General features: G+C 35.0%; 1 protein-coding gene across 1 annotated transcript; it reads right to left on the bottom strand.

The window, feature by feature from the left end:
- Positions 1–1,356: 1,356 nt before the first annotated feature.
- LOC125840035 (uncharacterized) lies at positions 1,357–17,165 on the bottom strand. Its single transcript, XM_049519020.1, has 15 exons — positions 16,765–17,165; positions 15,444–15,571; positions 15,068–15,200; positions 11,977–12,133; positions 11,813–11,891; positions 11,512–11,552; positions 11,262–11,378; positions 11,044–11,124; positions 7,493–7,555; positions 7,316–7,367; positions 4,224–4,298; positions 2,289–2,336; positions 2,066–2,101; positions 1,913–1,987; positions 1,357–1,603 (listed from the first exon to the last, which is right to left on the bottom strand). Exons 1-15 carry the CDS (start codon positions 16,922–16,924, stop codon positions 1,529–1,531), a joined length of 1,320 nt encoding a protein of 439 aa, XP_049374977.1. The 5' UTR covers positions 16,925–17,165; the 3' UTR covers positions 1,357–1,528.
- Between the last annotated feature and the right edge of the window lie 4,599 nt (positions 17,166–21,764).

The raw sequence follows: 21,764 nt of genomic DNA, 5'->3' as shown, positions 1-21,764 counted from the left end.
ACTTACATACACCCTGTTTTTAACTACTTGATTCCATTAAAGTATATATATATATATATACTCTGGTGGTATCAAAGAGGAAGAAATAGTGCTTTAGTGAAAACACTACTTAGATACTCCTTGATACCACTAGAGTATATATACTTTGATGGCATCAAGGAGAAAGAGACAGTGTTTCAGTGAAAAAATTGTTCAATTACTGTTTGATACTATAAGAGTATATAGATATCATCTTGCAAGTCATATTTACAATTTGGGACTTGTTTGAGGGATTCAAGTGAGATTTGGACTCAAAAATCCGTTAAGCGATATCAAATTTTATTTCTCTCTAGTATTAGAGCACGTTTGAATTGGCTTAAAAATAATAGCTTTTAAAATTACTTTTAAGCTAACATCTTTGGTCAAACTTAAATGACTTTTAAGTAGAAAAAAAGTAGGGAGAATCATACTTTTGACTTTAAACTTATTTTAAAATTTGTCAAACACTTCCAAAAGCTAAAAATAACTTGCAAGTTGCAAGTGAGTTTGACCAACTTTTAAGTCAATCCAAACAGACTCTTAGTGCACCCTTTGTGTTAAGGCGGACAAGGGTCACATTTGTCCTTACTCAACTTCTCATTATGACCTTATTGTGGTCACTAACCTGGCACAACACTTTGACCAATTATGCTTGCTCATTAGTCTGTCATAGCCCATAGGTCAATCAACAATACTTCACTAAGGTGACATCTCTATTATTGTTCTATGTAAAGGACCACAAGAGCTTTTCTCTTCCTTTCTGAATGGTTTATTTATGTCTCTCCAAGTCCTAGACGTGGTACTTGGGCCTGTAAAGTCTAGTAAAATGGTTCTTATGCCATTCATGGAGTTCATCTTTTAGGCACATCAAGAACTGCAGTCAAAATCCCCTCAATTGGTAGTTACAACGATGCTCTACGATTCTGAACTGCAACATCTACAGCAACTCTCATCCGAAAAAATGAGTGATAAGCCACACATCTTTCTGTGATAGACTATCTACGACACCTATTGTGAGGAAGAGATCAAGTATATAGCTTTCCAGTTCAGGTCACTCTTCAATACGCTCGAAGTTATCTAGGAACGTCGTTAGGAATCTTCTAGATTTTCTTCAAAATACAATCTATTTTCATGTAGCTTTCATCAGGCATCAGATCTCTAGCTTTCAGGCTTTGATAAAGTTCCTCTGAACTGCAAATCCTTTTTCTTTCGAAATGCAACCAAACGATTAGAAAATCTTACTCGCTTAATCAGGAGGATAGCCAATTCATGGACCTCAATCTAAGATCAACATTAGAGGTCTGATGAGGATCAATAATGCTGAGATTTCATCAAAATCCGGGTACCAATCAATACAACAGGCGGTTACAGCATGACATCGGGACTAAGAGGCATAGGATGGATTTTTACAATTCAAACAAACAAAAAACTGCCGTGAATACAAACAAATGAGACGATGTATCTTCATAGACAATTAGCAGCAGTCACAAATCTGAACAAATACGTCTGTTCATTCATCTACTTGATCAGATGAAAGCTCTGGTTCTACAACTGGAGGTATACAGTCCACCTTGTATCGCAAGACCTGTTGCCAATCAAAGCAAAATAATGACCCTAAGATAGTTATGTTCCTTTTTCGATTAGACAAAACAGTAAAGCAATCAATTGTTCATGACAATGTAGATTAACAGGCACCTATTTCGTGAGCAAGGAAGAATACAACAGAATAGTTATATGAACTACTAATTTCACTAGACCAAGTTCTACTGAAACAAGAAAACCTATAGGCAGCGTAAAGCAACCATTGTTGGATATACCAACATGAAAGGGCGTAATACCTCAAAGGAGACAATTATAACCTCAATAAAATAAGGTTCGACAATGTATTACTCACCTTCTTGAAAAATGTAGAATAAGAATTATCCCATATGAGTTTGTAGTTTCCAGACAGGCACGTACAGAAGTTCCCCTGGAAGAAATGAGCATTAAGGAGGTGAGGTTGCAAATTTACTTACTAGAATAGTAAGGGAGCAAAGTAGTTACTCACTTGGTCAGCACCATATCGTCGATAAGGTAAGATTTGCTGCGAGTCAGGCGTACAAGTCAAAAAAATTAAACCAGAGCAATGTGAGTAAGAGAAGAGGAGAAGTTATATCATAAGAGAAAGAAGATTAAATAAAGCATGTGGCGCTATCTTAGTAAACCAAAAATTGCAGCAGACACTTTTATGAGAAAACATGACAAGAAGTCGAGATGATACACTTTCATACCGTCTTCTGTCCGGAAGGATCTGTATACTCCATGCTAAAGCCAATGTCCTGTTACAACAAAAGAAGCCCAGATGACTTGGTTACAGAAATCTACTAGTGTTATCTGACAGTTTACTGAAATAAAAAATGATTTTTTGATTAAGTGAAATGAAAAATGATTCATTCAGATTTTACCTCATATTTGATGACCTATCCATTAAAAGATCCAAAAAATGAACAAGAAAAGGAACGACAAAAAGAGGAATAAAAGAAGACAGGTGCTTCATGTAGTCTCTTGGGAAATTTGAGAGTTATTTTCTATCATTTTTTCCTGCCACCGGATAATTGCTTCACAGGTCATACGGATAGGCGCAAGTACAAACTAGATAATATGAAAGATGTTGACAGAAGATGACAAAATTTATGTTAATATGCAAGGATTTATCAGCACATTCTCCAAATGTAAATGACAGAATAATTAGCATTATTCTCTCAACTGGTCCCGCCCTTTCCAGGACCCGCGCATAGCAGGAGCTTAGTACACCGGGATGTCCTTTTTTCCTCTTAACTGGTGCCGCTTTTGTGCAGCTAAAGTTGCTAGGAACAAAGAGAACATAAATAACAAGACATAAAGGTAGTGAAGTGGAAAAGGAAATAGTTTCTTCATGCTCCACAAGAGAGAAATTTAACTATGCAGTTTTGCTTTGGGAAAATCTGCAAGTCAATCGAGAAACAGTCTACTTTATACTTGAAAGAAGTTTGATGCTTCTTTTAATGCAATGGAAGTCAAAGATTTTAGGCCTATAAGTTTGGTAGGCATTGTTCATTGCCAAACAGCTGCCAGGGAGGTTGAAAAATGTTCTGCAAGTTGATTCCTGAATCCTAGAATACTTCGATAAAGAAGAGACAAATTACAAATGCAGTAGTCACTGCCAAATAAATATCTAGTATGAGATGGAAGCAAGGTGGAGCAGGTGGTATGTGTAAGCCTGATGTGGAGAAAGAACACACATGATCATGTCTGCTGGAATTTTCACTCCTCTAACTAGAGAAACTACTGATATGTCTGAGTCGCATATTAGTTGGGTAAGAAGACCACCATAGAAAATCCTTTGGAAAAATTCAATACATGAATCCAGCCTGAATTATGTGGACTTTATAGAGGGGAGTGAAACATACAAAGATTATGGAGGGAGAGATCAGAGGTGCTTCAATGGAGTTTGTGAGTGTGCCCACAACTTGAGTTCAAGTGTTTATGGAATCTTGCCTTCTGGTGTAATTTGGAAAAGATAGGGAGTCTAATCGTTTTGATAGACTTTATTTCTGTGTATGACTAAAAAAAATTGGGATTTTTGTTCTGCGTAAACAAGCATCTCTTTGCCTGTTTTGTTAATAATGAAAAACTACTTAATCAAAAAAATAGGCACTTTTTGTGTGTTTCCTCCAACAACATAAATTGGGAGGAGATCAATTTTTCGTTTTGGAAAAATAGAATATGTTTCTTGGATAGAAAGAAAGCCAATAGCCCATACACCACGAAGACATAGCCAAAAGAAGACCCTTCGGGGTGGCCCAGTGGTTTTGGCTTGGGACTTTCATATTGGTCTCAAGTTCGGAACTCCTTGCCAGCGAAAGCAAGGGGTTTGCCTTCTGGGTCGACTCGTCGCACCGGGCTTGCCTAGTGCGGATTACCTCTCTTTTGTGGTTTGCGAGCTATTGCAGTGGGTAAAGCACCCAAAGGGTAGCGGCTGCGGGTTTCTCTTGTCAAAAAAAAAAGACATAGCCAATAGAAGCAGGACATAAGTTGGACATCAACTTCTGACAAATGGACACGAATCTAAAGCTGACAGTATAAAGCAAAAAAATTAATCAAAACAAGAAGGGAAGCTGTTTCAAGAGAACATGCAAACCATATACCCAAATAGGCACATCTATAGGAAGATAAAAGGATATTACCATATCCACTCTGCCTTGAACCAAAGAGAAATCCCACGCAATGTATGAATTTATGGCATCAACTGTCAGTGATACCTAAAATAACATTGACATAACAGATATATCAATCAACTGTACACAGTTTTAACTACCCCAAATGAATCTCTAAAGTACAAACTTTCAGGAACCAGGTCTTTCAGAGACGAATAGACAATGTATTTTGCTATGCAATTCTCCCATCCCCATCTCTAACCAAAACCTAAGGGGAACAGGCATTGCAACATAAAATCTAAACATTGTTGAATTGAAACACCAACACCAATATATAGATCTTGTACTTGATTTATGAGAAGAAACAATCACTAAGATTTGGATACCAAGAGCTCCAAACACCCTTGAATTGTCATAGGTAGCTAGCTAATTTGCCAAAAAGAAGATCAAAAGGAGTTCCAATTGAAGTTTAGGAGTATGAATATTTAAAATATGATTACAGAGTGAAGAACTCCAACCCAAAATTTAGGAGGGAAGGAGTCTTGAAATAGTAGAGAACAAATAATATTAACAACACTGTGAAGCAATCATATTGATGCATGTGTGGACACAAAATGCAAATAAAGCATTATTTTCCATTTAGAAAATCACAAAAACAAGCTTAACAAATTCAGCAGTTCCATGACAAAAGAATCCAAACTATTCATGGAAAAAAAAGAATACTAACCATTGTTTACGAGATTTAGTCATTGATAATAATCTTAACTTCGGAAATGGGATAACAAAACTTTTGGTCCCTCAATTATTGGTAAATTCTTATTTTCGTTTTTTGATACATGATATTAAGCACATTTAACCTTCAATTAATTAAAATGTCTGTTTTTGTCCCTTTATAGTATTTTTCTCAAATCTAGAGCTAGAATTCATCATCACATAGGATTTAGAATTCGGGTACATCTTGCATTTTTGGAGGATACGACATCGGTGCAGCAGCATTTTTGGAGGATCCAAACTGCATAGCCTTAATGGAGTAAATATGTTATATTTAGACTATTTTAAAAGGGGAAAATACATAAGTTATGCCTCAATCTTGACCAAAAAAGTCATTTGCGCACCAAAACTTTGTGGGCGGAATCTTATCCCCTATTCTTGTTCGCAGTGGAACTAATTACCTTTCAAGTGATGATTTGGCAGAGATCACTTTGTTGGAAGCACGTGAGAGGAAAAATTAACCTAAAAACTAAATTATTCAGGTGTCACTATCCAATTGGACATTATATAATTAATTACATTTAACATTAAAAATCTCTTTCTTTTTTTATGTTTTCTTTGCTTATTCCCTTTTCCTTTTTTATTTTTCTTCTTTCTCTTTCTCTTTCTCTTTCTCTCTCTTCAATTTCACCAAACCCGCCCGCCACCACCCCACCTCCCCGTTCTCCTCCATTCCACCACTCTCTTTTCCATCATTTCCTCTGCCTTACTTATATTCTTTATTGATTTCCATTCCCGACATCTCCTTCAGCTTTCACTCATATATAATTCCTTTTTTAGCTTAAGTGTCCAATTAACATTCAATTACTAGACCCCATAGCATCCCAAGACCAACAGATCCATTCACTAGCACTATGTAATTCCATGAATCTGCCTCCAATTTCCATTTTTGTCCTTGGTTAATCATCCAACTCTTTCCTACTACCTACACATGAAAATTTCACTTTCAAAATTCGAAGTCTATTTTTGAAAAGCAAATGCCGCCCCCTCCAATTCATCAAATTGAAGAATAAAGAGAAAAAAGGAAGAAGAAGAAAAGAAGGAAAACATTTGTTCTTAGTTACAGAACTTATTAACAATCTTAGACAAACAAAGTAGTCCTTCAAGTTCCATCTTTTTTCCCAACCCACAACCATTTTTCTACGTAGCTTTCTAAACTAGCTCTTGGTTCTTGAAAGATCAAATGTTTGTGGAGAACCTCGTATTTCATGTGAGATATATAGATAAAGGAGGAGAAATGACGAAGCTAGTAATAGAGAAGAAAAGAAGGAAGAAGGTTCTAACAAGTTCAAAATAAATTAAAATAATTGGGTATTATATATGTGTCAGGTGCGTGTAAAATACCACCAAAGATAGCTCTGGGACTCCTTCAACGAGGTGGTATTATTTCCAGTTCAGGCAAAAAATAAGGGAGTAAGGGGTCTCTCAAAGTTTAGGTGTGTAAATGACTTTTCACAAGTTTAGGTGCAACTTATGTAAATTCCCTTTTAAATGTTATATTACCGTTAGATTTAACATGACAAAAGGGTAATTAAATGATATGGCTGTTAATAATTCAGTAAATTGTGAAGATTCACAAGAAAACGAATCAGAAGTGTAAATTTCAATTAATTGAAGATTGAATGTGTTTAGGCAAATATCACAAGAACCATAGTCGGAAATTTCCGATATTTGAGGAACTACAAGTGCAAATTCCCTTTGAAAATTGACCAAGTCAACATCATTTTCAAAATTTTAGACAAGATTTGGAGTTCTGACCATATGACTACATAAACCAAAAAGGAAATATCCAAGAACATCATCACAAAGAATTATTAGGTGAGATACAAATACATACTCCCTCTATCCCAAAAGTCCGTCCCAAAAAGAATCACATTTCTATATTAAGTAACAATTTAACTTTAAAATGCCCACCTTAATGAAATGATTTATAGTCACACAAACATCCATCCATCGCTTATTTTAGACCACAAGTTTCAAAAGTCTTTCTTAAACTCTGTATCAAGTCAAACTTAACTCATATAAAATGGGATGGAGTGAGTACCATTTTTATACCTCATGAAACAGAAGTAACTAATTACAAAAATTATCTCACAAACTAATTTAGTCCCATTACAACTCAAAGTAAGTTATTTGAATATGTATTCAGTTAAATTTTTATCAGATTTGGTACAAAAATATCAACATAAAATACACGTGGAACAGATGTACTAAGCGACTATATAAATATATACATATACACACACACCTACAGATACACATGACTTGCTTAAGAGTTACAAAACTAGCAACACCAATATAAGAAGACACATGATATAAGAGAAAGCAATCCTCCCAAAGCAAAAACAAACCTCATGAGTTTTTCCTGCTGGAACACTCACTTCCTTGTACTCATCACTTTTTCTGCATTTGGAAACCAAAAGAAAGCTCTAGATCAAGTTGTGAAAATCATATCAATTATTGTCTTACATTTAGTCCAACAATAACAAAATGTACGTGAAGCCACCATAGAGAGGAATTCTGGATACCTGGCTTCTAATGTACCAGCTTCTTCTGCAGTAATAAAGAAAGGGGAATTTGCAAATACGTCTCTGCAAGAGTTTGGTAAATCCAGTTAAACAAGTACCAAATTATCTTACTTACTACACCCTCAAATTCAATAACAAATGGTCCTCTTGTGATGTGAGTCAATATCTACACATTTTGGCATACATGTTTACCCTTGTTGCCTTTCCACACATAAAAAGAAACCTTCCGAGTCTGTCAAGCTTCTTTGCCACACTGGAAGGCATAGAGAACAAGGACATCACATAGGTGGGCAGTGAGTCAAAGACAGTTGATTAGAGTAACCCTTCCCCCTAATGATAGATATTGTGTTTTCCACTGGGATAACCTCTTCATTGTCTTCTCTACAATACTGTTCCAGATCTCCACATCTTTGTGCCTGTTTCCTAGGGGCATACCTAAGTAGACAGTAGGTAATTTGTCCACCCTACACCCTAACATGCCAGCCAAGGTCTGAATACTACTCACTTCTTTGATGGGAGATATGTTACTCTTTCTCCAATATACTTTCAAGCCAGAAACAGCTTCAAAGACCACTAGCATCACTCTGATGTACTGGAGGTCTGTCACCAGCTCCTCCCCATCATTCAACTTGAAACTCCTCAACCAGTTGTTTTGGAAAATTGTTCTCACCATGCTGCTCAGGCCTTCCATTGCAATAATGAATAGGAAGGGGGATAGTGGATCTCCTTGTATACTGCCCCTTTCAGAGGGAAAAACCAAACAGGTAGAATGGAAAACTTCGACACTATTTCTGAGGTCGGGCAGTTCGGGGGATGAATTACCTCGGGAATTGAGATTGTGTCTGCTGTGGGATGGATGATGTCGAATTGCATGGGAATTTTGACCGTCTCCCTGTGCTGATTTCGTTGATCAAAGCTTCGTAGATCAGTGATTTCGACATAATTTATTGAGATCGCGTCTGTTGGGATTACTTTCCAGTTTTATTGCATTACAAGGGGGGAACAGATCAGTGATTATAGCAGATTCATAGACATTTGAAATGGGGTTTTAAAGAAATGTGAAAAGAAACTTACCGGATGGAAGAGCCAGTATCTTTCTTTAGGTGGCAGGCTAATTCTCATAAACAGTGTCCTAGATGCTCTACCTACCTACATGATGTCTCTTTTCCCTTTTCCCCTTTAGGTTGAAAAGAATGGATATGTTGAGAAGCAATTTTTTGTGGCAAGGAAACAAGGATAAAAGAGGAATCCATCTTGTCAAATGGAAAATGCTGACACTCAACAAACAACAAGGGCGGCTTGGTATAAAGAATCTAAGGAAGCAAAATCAAAGTTTGCTCATGGAGTGGCTATGGAGATATTCAAATGAAAACAAATCACTCTCGAAGAGGGTGATTAAAGAGAAGTATGGAGAAGATCATGCATGGAAGATCAAAACAGTTAACACTGTATTTGGGGTCAGTGTCTGGAAAACTATTAGAAATCTATGGCAGATTTTCAGCAACAATATTGGATGGTCACAAAATTTCTCTTTGGGAAGACAACTGGTAAGGATCTGGCCCCCTCAGACTTCTATACCCAGATGTTTTCTTACTGAATCAACAACAAAGAGCTAATATTACTGAAGTCTGGAATAATCAAGGTTGGGACCTCAGTTTCAGAAGGCTCTTAAATAATTGGGAGATGGACAGATTCATACGACTCCTCAACACTCTCAATCTATGCAATGGAGTCTCACTAGAGCAAGATAGATAACGGCAATTGAGAGACAGTTCAGGAGCATTTTTAGTCAAGACAACATATCATACGAGGAACCATAACAATAATCTTAGTGTGCAATGGCCCTGGAAGCAATTATGGAAGGCCAAGATACCATACAAAGTGGCATGTTTTGTTTGGTTGGTAGTTAAGAAGGCTCGCTTGACGCAAGACAAGATTGAAGAGAAGGGGAATACACCTTTCCTCTAGCTGCCATCTATGTGGAAGAAATGCAGAAACAAATAGTCATCTTTTTTTGCGTTGTAAGGTGACTTCTCAACAGTGGGATACATTTCTAGCAATGGTTGGTTTGAGCTGGACAATGCCAATGAATACATTAGATATGCTATCTAACTGGAGTAGGTAACAAGGAACAAAAGCTCAAAAAAGCAGTTGGAGTATGATCCCAGGCTGCAGATGGTGGACTATCCAAAAGGAAAGAAATTCAAGATGTTTTGAGATGAAAGGAATCCTATCCAGAAGATAAAGCTTAATTGTATTCTGCTTTTGCATTTGTGGTGTAAACAAGAGTATATAATTGGCAGAGACTCTCGTACAGTTCAAAGAGTCTCTATAGTTATCTAACAAATTTTTGTGTTGTAACTTTGGCCTGGTTTCATTACAAATATGTTATAATTTCAAAAGAAAAAAGTTCCTCTCTTAGACTAAATCAGTGTTATGAAAGGTGTGCGTGCTTAAGCCCTGAAGCGAGGCTCAAAACGTGTTAAGCGCTTCACCTCGCTTAATGCCCGCTTCAGTGTCATCATCAAGGTTCTAAGACATACTTTTCCTTGCCAATGAACCTCTTTTGAAGATTGGACACTAAACAATTGATATTTTACTTTATCGTAATTATTTTTCTATTTCTTTGTTCATATATTTGCCGTTCATGCTTATAAATTATCAAGTCTTGGACTAAACATATCTATTTGTATTTTTTCCTCCCTTTGCACCTTTTTTCACAAAACCCATGCTTTATTTGCGCTTAAAGCCCCAACAAACCTTAGAGTTTTTTTGTGCTTTTTGAGATAAGGGTAACTGTGTATTCACAAAAGTCTCATCATCAGAAAATGATGAGCATAGGTCACTTACAATCTCATCAAAGCATATCAACTACCCCTAGAGAGATTACAAATTGCATATGAAATCAACAAAAAGTCCCATATCCCCCCTCATAGCCTTTTTGTCTTATGAAGTAATTAGTTCTATTGCTGGCATCAAGTAGATGCATAATAGTTACAAAAGCTTAGTAGCAAAAGGTCAGCTTTCCTTTACATTGTTAATTAAGAGTCGGGGAGCTACCAAAAATACAAAAGGCTAAGGCTATTCATTCTGATCTTCTCCAGGTTGTTGCTCTTATCCTCAAAACATCTAGTATTTCTTTCTTTCCATAAGGCTAAGGCAATTCAGGCTAAGAGCTTTTGTGCGCTTTTTGCTTTTAATAACACTGGACTAAATTGTAAAACACAAAGGTAAGAAAGATTTCCCTCTTATATTTCCTTCCACCACTTTAAAACAAAACAAAGAAAGAGGAGAACATTGTAAAAGATTCCCTTCATTTTTCTTCTGTCAAAGCTTCAACACATGGTCTAAGTTGCCTACAATGACATGAATACCATCCATGAAGCGACTTGAATGTTTTATCTTATTGACCGTGAGATAAAGATATCATATTATGAAATACATAATAGAGCAATAACTAAACACAGAGGAAATTAGGCTAATCTATATTGAATGACATGAGTAGGGACAAGAGAAAGATTAGAAATGACAGTTACAGAAGCATAAAGTACCGAATGAATGTGATGAATCTTTGGAACTCAGATGTGTAGATATCTACTGCTTCTTCCAAGACCGTAATTTGACTCCTTGACCTGCCCAAATTGAAACAACTAGAAGGTTCAGGTGAAAAAAATGCTATAACTGTGGAGCAAGGATGCAGACATTAAAAGAAATAACCAAATGCTTCTCAATTCAATCATTTGAAAGTACAATACGTCTAAAGTCTTACAGTTTTCCAGCTTCAAAGCGTCGCCAAAGCAGAGAAAGAAAAAGTCGAATGTTGAGCACCATTTTTGTGAGGCTGTACAAAGGTGGACCATAACGTTGTCGCTGCTCTTCCATTGGCCTAGAGGTAGACATTTATCAAAAAGCAGCAGCAGGATCACTATTGGGTAACCCAACCCTTGAAAAATGAGCAAAATAAAGAATGCAATCAAATAGAAAAAGAATAAATAAGATTAATGCAGCGAAAATAATACCCATCATCATCGTTTATTTTCTGAACAAAATCCAACAGAACCTGCAAGATAAATTGCACGTAAATAGTTTTACTGAAGACCAGAAAATCAATGTACTATCCCTGGCATGAATTTAGATTGAATTGAACTACTTAATTGAAGAATAGAGCTTCAAAATGGGTAATTTGGCATCCATTAGATGATTGCTCTATACAAAAGGTTAATGCAAAGAAACATATAGGCCTAGTTTATAAACATTAACAAGTACTTGCTAGGCAAAGTTATAAACCCATTATTTTCTACTATATGCATTGTGACATACCTGTGGCACTCCAACTAAATACTTCACCAGTGTCTTATAGACACCGGTAGCAGAACCCAGTTGAGCCAGTTGCCGTCTCCTGTGTGAAAGTATCTCGGCATGAGTCAGAATCAAATTATATACTGGATGTACCATCACGAAGAGAATGATAAAACAATACTTGCCGTTCCATTTGTTGATTCCATAGCAGAGCATATTGATCACGAATACTTCCACCAGAATTGATTAGAGCATCAACTTCAGCCTGCTTATTTCTCTCAGAACGCTCCCTCTGTTGCCTTATTAGTGTACCACGAAAATCTTGTGGCATGTAGGTCATCACTACAAAAGAATAAAAGAATCTAGAATATTATCTATGCCCTTAAAACATGTAAAGCAATAGTGATTTGCTGAGATATACTGCACAGCTCTTCAACTTGCCATTTAGCTGAGTGCATGCCTTTGTTGGAGATTCTAGTAAGCACATTCTCTAGTAGTTGATGATACATGCAAGGGCACCTAATTTAGGGTAGTATACTTTTCCTGATACCAACTACTACAACGCCTCAGTCCCAAATAGGTTGGGGTCGGCTATATGAATCTTCATTTCTTCATTTAAGCTCAAATCATATCATCATAATAAGTACACTTTTTTTCTGATAACATAAATATTTTGTCAACATGGGGGAAAATAGTCTGCACATGACATAAATACAAAGTAGAAAAAAATATCATACCAAAACACGTTCTTGTACTTAGAGCAACCCCTTTCTCTAAGAAATAAGTAAGAGCAATCAGTCACCATAGATGACCGCAATACTACATTTGCTCCAAAAATGTACAAAAAAAGTTCCCATAACTTGGGCAAAAGTACATTTAGTTCCAAAATTTCCTCGATTTCTTCCCTTGCATGTTGGGTAGTGTATATGGTGATATTTGAAGCCTGAAAACAAGGAACTTAGATATAGCTTTCAAAGGTATAAGCTTGATGGGCAGACAACTCAATCAAGCGTATAGTAGTTTCATTTCAAACAAAGGAATAAACCTCTAATGGTGGATTGGATGAGAAACTGAAGATAATGGACTACGAAAAGTTGGAACTGCAGAAGATAATTGCAATAATGAGTTTTAAAGAATTTAAACATTATACCAGTTAAGAGTGAAAATAGTTGAAGAGGAAACAATTTGGTTGAAGAGAGTGCGAGTAGGACTGGCAGTACACATAGCAAGACTGAAACAGTTATTACTTTCAAGACATCTTAGGCCTATTTTCTCTTTTCGTCCTTCCAGTTTATAGCCTAGAGGCAGGGATATATGGACTTCGTGGATCTTTTCAATCTATTAGAAGTATGAATAATTGAATTTTGGTGTGTGGCAGCGAGCAGAAATACTGGGAAATGGCAAATATGAGTTGAGGGGCTATTTCTGAAGAGAAACAGTGGCAGCAATTGCGTCATGTTCAGTAGATAAGTCATCAGGACCATCACAATTTGTAACAAAAATCACCATCTCCAGTAAAAGAAATTGATAACTAAATCACCATCTCCAATAATTAAATGCCAAAATCTTGCTACAACACTTGACATAAACTTCACTGTTGATGTGGTAGCTGAACTCATTGATATTCAAAATCAACCACATAAAACACCTATCTATTTTTTTTATGACATATAAAACACCTATCTGCTTGAAAAGATTCAGACACCAAAGGTGTTCGGATGCCGACTAAGTCCACTATGAAAATTCATCTTTCTTTTCAAACTTGTATATTCACAGTTTCACACTGACAGCCTACCAAATCCAGAAAAAAGGGAATCCTTAACCCATCAATTACCCTGCTTAAAACTCGATAGGCCCCAAATTTGATTGACTGAATAAATTCAAAACATCACCTACTCTAAAACATTCAACAAGCTATCATACATCATGCTCGGACAACCCATTTAACGTCATCTGCACGAACTAATCATCTGTCGAATCTCCTAACAAATATATCTTCAAGAACACCATCTACTATCTGTTCCCCCTCTTGACACCCAGCGTAATACTTCATCTCCTACTAAACTCTAGAAACATTCATCTTTCAGACATAATTTCGACCAAGCATATACAACTTTATAAGGCAAACATTATTCCATTCCCCACTAGTCTAAATTCATATCCGCTCTACTTTTCTCTTAGTAATAAGACTTACATTAGTGGGTATAATCGAATTAAACTAGTTTGTGAGACACACTTTGAATTACTTTTTTTCTTGGATAAGTAGTGTGAACTTTGAAATGATATACTGTATATCCAAATTCTATAGAGGAGGGACTAAGGAGAGTTTCTCTCTTTGCATGGTCTATGCCTCTATGGTACCACGTCAATTATCTTAATTTTTGGTCTCCCACTCTTCATCGCGATCTTCTTCTAACTTCACAAAGTTCTCATTTTTCAAAATTTGACGATATGCTCTGTATTAGCAGCCTTTGAACAGCATAAGGTAGTGTTAATAGTTGTGACAATATCCTCTTAAGCTCCTCTCATAAACTATTATTCATATTGACTTGGCTTAGTTTGTGTCTTCTGGCTTTGGGTTTTTGGACTCTTGGGTATTGTTTTTTTCAGTTATACCTTTGGGATTGGTTGCCAATTAGCATTAGGTGGCATAGGACTCTTGGTTTCTTTGATTTGATTTCAAATTGTATGGGGTTGGATGTGTCATTGTGGGCTTAGATTGGGCTTTGATTGTAGATAGAGTGCCCTCTTTTTATGTAGTGGTGTTCAGGCCAGCTTGCATGCACCTCGCCTATTTCACGAGGTATATGCTACCTCCGACCAGCGTAGGTAGCAAATAACTCCAGGCACCAAGACTTATACAAACAGAACAAATCATCTAATGTTTTGTATAAATCCCTTTTACACTTAAAGCACTCCTAAGGTATAAATCCACCAACGTAAGACATACCAAATATTTCTTACCCTTTTCATCAGCGTACCTATTTTACTGAACCCTAGAAGTTGTGACCACTCATCCTACATTTGACTCCTCTTAATATAATGGACTAACGGAATTTGACTTTACAGCAAACAAGATGTGTCAGCTCAGTCCGGTTCTACAAAGAGCACTCAGGTGATGACACTCTTTTACTTAGTTATCATGAACATAGAGTGATGATGGGATATAAAGTTATAAACTAACATAATCAGAATAAAAGCAATTAAACTAAAAGATCTGAATATACTTCATAAACTGGCTACAGCTTAACAATTCAGAAGCATAGAAGGACCAACCAGTGTTGAATACAAACTCGGAATTCTTTGACTGGAAAGTTTGCAAACTCTTCAATGTACTTTGGAATTTTTCTCCTAGCCGTCCAAGAACAGAAACAAGTTCAACATCTTCAGTGGTTGACTGCCATTGAAGCTGAAGAATAACAGAGAAGAAAAACAACTCTCTATTAATTTGAGACAATTCAGAAATTTTGTGATATTTGCTCAACCCTGTGTGAGGAATACTAGTGAGTACACCAAAAGCATTTCTGTTAAAATCAAGCAAGCCTGGAGACATAGAGGTTAGAACTAATCCAAAACCAAATGACATTACTGGAAGTCAACTGAGGTCTCAAAGAAAAGCTAAAACTTGAGCTCCGAAAATTGAGGTTCTCACCGCTGGTGGCCAATTGGAGCTTTCCAATAGGAAAAGTATTTCTTCAAGTTGTTCTCGGTTCTTCCACAAATTCTCGTCAACTTTGTGAGGAGGGTGACTCTCCGCTTCAAGGACTAATGAACTTTCTCCTATCAATTCAAAACAAATCAAATGTGAGTTGCCTCACAAGTGGAGCTCACCAACTGAAAACAAAATACAAGTCTGCTTGCATTAACGTAATCTCGTAATAACTTCAGTATCTGCTGGATCAGAAAGCAGTCAACACTAATCAGGGGGGGAAATTCAAACGGATCCTCCATAACTAATTATTCGGAACACCAATGGAATTGTCGAGGTGCATGCAAGCTGGCCCAAACTCCACGGTTATCAAAAAAAGGTCATCCGGAACATACTAAGAAAATTACTGAGAGAATTAGTAAAAGAGAACTGAAACTTAAACAAACAAATATAGTATGTCATGTCCCAGGGGCCACTTTAACATTGCAGCATCCAGTCGGATTCTTAATTGACCATCCGATCCTTCCACCAACAGGGTCAGAACCACATATTCTTAGAACTAGGACAGCTGACCCACATGAATGAAGCTTGACATGCATCACTTTATGATTAGTAAATGCAACAAGCACAGTTCTCTTTATCTTTTAGGGGATAATATTCTTCAGAGTTAACTGCCTTGTAGAAATATTATCCAATCTTTTTTGAAAATTAGTACTATAGAAATATTATCCAATCCTAAATGAATAGCTCTGTGTTCTCTTGGGATTTCTTCTCTGAATCTTCCATTTCTCTCCTTTAGTTCATATTATAACATGTTCCAGCCACCCCAAACCGAGGAACAAATGGGTTCTATGACACAGTGTCGTCCTAAAAGTACACTACATCCTTGGGCATTGAACTCTATCTATGCAATTCAATTAAGGGGACCACAAAACTGTCCCACCTGAGATGTATCCAAAACCTCCTTTTACCTATTGCATCAACACTTTTAGGCTAATTTTCTTATGAGGTTGATATTCATAGTTGTAAATAGTCTGCATAAACTCAAAAGCCATAGAACAACAACTTCAGGACTTTATAGTAACTTACCAGTTCTGGCTTAGATAATTTGTATAGTTAGCCAGAGAGATTTTTGTAAACTCAAAACAAGAAAACTACAAGGACCTAATACAAACCCACTTAAACAAAACCAAGTAATCGACAATAATGAATGTGAGAAACCATAATCAGTAAAGCAAATTTCCGGAAAGATCAACTGAGTAAAGAAATGCGCAAGCAAGGAAAGCATAACCATAGTCTAAATTTGACGAACAAGTTTAATTACCTTCTGTTAAAGGAGCATCTTTCTGCAGATTCTTAGCCATGGAATGAATTTCATCAGTAAGACGCGATACATCTTGAGAAAGAGGGGAAAATGGGTATTTATCATAATAAGAAGACAAGAAAGCTCTGGTTATTGGCATCAGCCCATCCGTTGACGCCATTTTCCGAAGGTTCAGTCAGTCAAAGACTCAAGGAGTAGTAGCTGAAAAACGGATCGCAACTCTACAGTGAAGTGTATGAGGAGAAGTAAAGGAAGTGGGGTAATCGGCGATAAGGTATAATTCTTTTGGAATATTTCTTCTCAAATTGAAGGGGAAAATGGAGTTCTACCGTAAAAGGAACAGCGACAGGGGGGTTGCCGGTTAAGAGACGAATTTACAGAGGAGGACTATACAATATAATGACATGTGTCTTTTGCCTCTTTTGGTTATGAGTTTATAGTAAATGCCTTTTTAGGTTGAAAAAAGCCAACAATAGTCCCTTGAGTTTGGATATTGACTCTAAATTGTCCCTTATATATCTAGGTTTGTGTATCGGTTGTTTCGGTTTGATTTTGGAGTTTATAGGTTATTGATTTGTAAACATAAAAATTATTATAGAACCATTAAGATAACGGTTATTGATTATTATCGATTTGGTTATCTAGTTACCCGTCAAGATTTTGTATAAATAAATCACTTGAAAACGAGGAGACAAATCAAACAAGTCTTGCACCTTAATTGACATGTTGCAACTTCCTCAAAAACAAATACTGACATCTTGTAGAATATTCGAGAATTTGAGACAATCAGAAATGAAAGTATGAAACTAAAAATGTTAAAGAATCTACATATTGAATGGTATAGCTATAATTTATTAATTTACCCTTGGTTTATTAGTTAATCCATTTAGAAAAAACATCAAACTATTAAGAACCGATATCTCAATATAAAATAAAAATAAAATTATTATAGAAACTGCTAAATCAATAATCCATTATCGATAAATTAATAACACTTTTCCGATTTGGGTTATTGATTTCCTAATAACTTGTGTGAAGAGATCACTACTATTTTCTTGGATTTTTGGTGGGGACAAAATGAGGAAAAAGGAAAATACATTATGAAAAATGACAAAAGCTTCGTGAGGCAAAATCTAAAGGAGGTCCTAGCTTTCGAGATTTACAATTTTTAACTCAAGAAGATTCCTTTACTTCACAAGATGCTAAAAAATAAATATTTTCAAAATACTTCTTTCCTTAATATTGGATGTCCTTCCTCGAGTTCTTGAATTTGGAAGAGCATTATTTGGAAAGAGATTTATTAATACAAATAGTTAGATGGTGAGTTGGAAATGGAAAATATGTTAAGATTTTGACTGATTCATGAATTCCTAATTCAAATGGTTTTAAACATTTTTTAGGACAACCACAAGAAAATTTACAGTTGAAAGGTCAATGTTTCTTATAGATCAACATAATCATATATGAAGTATTCAAGAGATTTATAAATACTTTGATTCTAGTTATATCAATTCGATTTTATCCATCTCAATTTCTATTATTAGAACTTCAGATAAAAAAATTGGCATTATGCTAATTCGAATAAGTATGAGGTCCGACCTGATTATCATCTGGCAAATGATTTTGCTAATTGTATTGACACTACTATTCATAGGCCTAAAGCCAATTGAATGTACAAAAAATAATTGGAAGTTTTTGTGGTCAATGAAATAAAAATAAATATAAATATTTCCTCGAAAAATGCATTTTTAATGTCTTACCTGTTAATGTGAATATTTCTAAGAGATTGAGTCATATGTGTGATGTTTGCAAGGTGCGTAGTTTAGCAACATAATTGATTGAGCATATCTTTTTTAGTTGTCTAAAAGCTCAATTACTGTGGAGGTTACGTTGACTCCTAGCAAATGACCAAATTTATATAAAAATATTGATTTTGCAATATGGTGGAATGATTTATTTTGCAATACATGTCAATATCTCAATTATTAAACTAATGAGGTTAAGTGTTTTTTATATGGAAAATGGGTAAAGCTAAAATTTTGTTAAATTTTAGCGGTGATATGTATGAACCTAATGCCATAGTTAATAAAGTTTTATTTGATTTACATGAATATGATGATGCTTTACCGACTACATCAATCTTGACTTGTATTATTGTATGTACATATGGAGAGAGAAATGGTAAGCACTGAAATGACGGTTATGGATAATTATGGACATTTGCTTTATGTGTTTGACACTCTTATTCAATTGGTAAGGAATGTCATAATCGTTGAAGCGTTAGCAAATCGTAAATCTTTGGAACGAGCTTTACATAATGTTTGGTCAAGAATTCATATCTTATCATATGCAAAGAATACGGTGTAAATATTACAAAAGAAGATAACGATATCCTCGAAAATAGCTATCACTTGAGAGAATATATGAAAACTGATAAGTTCTTTTGAATATAATCAATATTTTACATATTTCTCGAACACAAAATATGCTAACTTATAATCTATTCCTCCTACATAATTTTTTTGGAAATCGTCTTTCTCAAATTGAATTGTAAATTATGTAATGGCATCCATCATATGAACTTGAAACAAATTATGAAATAATATAATGAAGTTGTTTTCTGGAAAAAAAACTTAAAGCTATGCAAAATTAATAACTTATCTACATTATATAATTTTTTAACAACGATGAACTCCCTGACACCATCTTCTGTTGTCTGGCTTTTACTACTTTAAGAAATAAATTATCAAGTATTAATTATTTTATCTAAGAAAAATGATTTAAAGCTCTTATTGAAAACTTAGTCATTAAATATTAAGGAACCTATTAGACCAATTGCTTTGACATTTTCATCATCAATGAAGTCATTTACTATTTACAAGAAAAAAATATTATTTGTATATCTTGATTTTGAAAATTCAAGCTAGTATATATGCTTCAAAGATCTTCTTTTCCATTAATATCAATAAGGTTGTAGTGCTATAGTCAAAGTAATAGTCTAACCATGACATCTAAAATCAAATGATATTGCTCGGTATTGCTAAAAATACATTCCTCATGTAATGACGTTAACAATAACATACCTACAGAAATGTGATAACCCACCACATCTCACGCCACATAGGCGCCACGTAGCATAAAGTTGCCTATGTGGATGCTTACATAAGAAATAAGATTAGACTTAGTGGAATATTCTAGAGAAATGTGGGAATTTTCCATGTTAAATCCTAGAATATCATAGATTTACATAGAAAGTCCTTGAAATATTTTAGAGTTGTAGAGTATTCTACAGAAGAGACGTATTTATAAATATGTAGGAACTTGTTTTACAATTATTATTTACATATCATCCCCTATTAAGTAGTATAAATAGAGAGACATCTATTTGTAAAAACCATTAAGCAAAAATCAATACAAATCTTCATAACAATCCTCATGTGCTCTTTCTTCCATTCTCTTAGCGGTTCTTAGAGTTTTAGGCTGACTTGGCATAGCAAGATCGTGAGCAAGTGGTTCAAGATCGTGAGCAAATTGTCAAGTGTCACATGTGCACTTAGTAAAAGACTAAGAACGAGCTAGAAGTCTCAAAAGTGGAGTCTGTAGAGGGTAGAGGGTACGCGAACCTTACATTATCTTGCGAAAATAGAGAAACTATTTTTGAATATTTGAATTTGAGTGTGTTGCAGAGAATAAGTGCCTCTTCTTCATATTAAAGGCTCTTCAAGTCTTTATTCAAGTCTTTTTTATAAATTTAATAAATTTAAAGGCTTTATTCAAGTCTTTTTTATACAACTATTGTCTTGCATTTTAATTTTAATATATACATACATATTTACATATATACTAAACTTACTTTAGAATACTTAATTTAAAAATTGAAATTTGAAATTTCAAGTTTATATTACTTTAAAATATTTAAAATACAAATTTGAACTTTCAAGTTTGAAATTTGAAATTTGAAAACTTAAGCATTTTTTATTAGCTAAAAATGTTATTGAAAACCAAATAAATTAAAAAATGTTATTCAATAACATATAATTTCATACAAATAAATAAACATATAAAAAAATAAAAATTCTCACATTCCGTTCCGTCCAGCCAAACACTGTCCCATCCTGTATATATAGTGGGACGGGATGGGACGTATTTTTGTCCCCCCAATCCCAGTCCCGACCGAATCCCAGCCAAGGGCGTCCCCCTCCCGTCCCATCCCCCTTCGTTCCGTCCCACAATCCCCATCCCTGTCCCCTTGCCAGCCCTACGCATACCACGTACACCTAACAAATACAAACAAGTAATTATCGACTTATCAAAAGCCTTAGAAGACAAAATCACAACAGAGAATCCTACAATAACAATTATTCATCTAACTCACGAGTTCAGAATAAATATATAATAACCGTCATGCAAATCGTCGAGACCATCATGATACAAAATCGATATACGGATCATCGAGGCAATTATGATATATATACACACACTAGTTTCACAATATGTATATTGCACGTGTATATCAATTTTTGTGATATATCTAAGGTCAATCAACAGTCGCGTCAATATGTTATTCACAATAAAAAGAAAAATTGAAAAATAATTTGTAAAAGTCTCTCACAAAGATCTCCTAAAAAATTGATGCACAATCAAATTTAATCATGAACAAAAAAAAAGCATACCTCAAATTCCATTGAACTCTGAACCACTTAACTGTTTCAAATCGCACTTGAGTTTTTTTAAAAAGAAGAAAAGTAGAAAACTTAGAAAAATCGTAGTTTAAAACTGAGATAACGTCCTCTATTTATAGATAACAAAGGGTAGTATGAACGTGTGTTTATTATGCCTCAGTAGAAAAGTCATAATCCCTTAGAAAAGTCACAAATCATTGAAAAAGTCACAACCCTTCAATATGAAAAAGATGTCTGCTTTTAATATAATATTAATATTAATAAATAAACAAATATAAATATAAAATATAAAAGATATACTAAAATAATATTTTTAAT

The sequence above is a fragment of the Solanum verrucosum genome, unplaced genomic scaffold (genome assembly GCF_900185275.1).
Source record: "Solanum verrucosum unplaced genomic scaffold, falcon-dt-bn FXZP01000177.1, whole genome shotgun sequence".
NCBI classification, from domain to species: Eukaryota; Viridiplantae; Streptophyta; class Magnoliopsida; order Solanales; family Solanaceae; genus Solanum; species Solanum verrucosum.
This window is presented reverse-complemented; position numbering and strand designations above follow the sequence as displayed.

Excerpts from the sequence above, each read along its gene's own strand:
- LOC125840035 (XM_049519020.1), bottom strand. The coding sequence starts at position 16,924 with ATGGCGTCAACGGATGGGCTGATGCCAATAACCAGAGCTTTCTTGTCT. Across the intron at positions 12,134-15,067 it reads CGAGTTTGTATTCAACACTG|TGATGACCTACATGCCACAA; the intron begins GTTGGTCCTTCT and ends ATTCTTTTGTAG. Across the intron at positions 11,379-11,511 it reads AAAATAAACGATGATGATGG|GCCAATGGAAGAGCAGCGAC; the intron begins GTATTATTTTCG and ends GTCTACCTCTAG.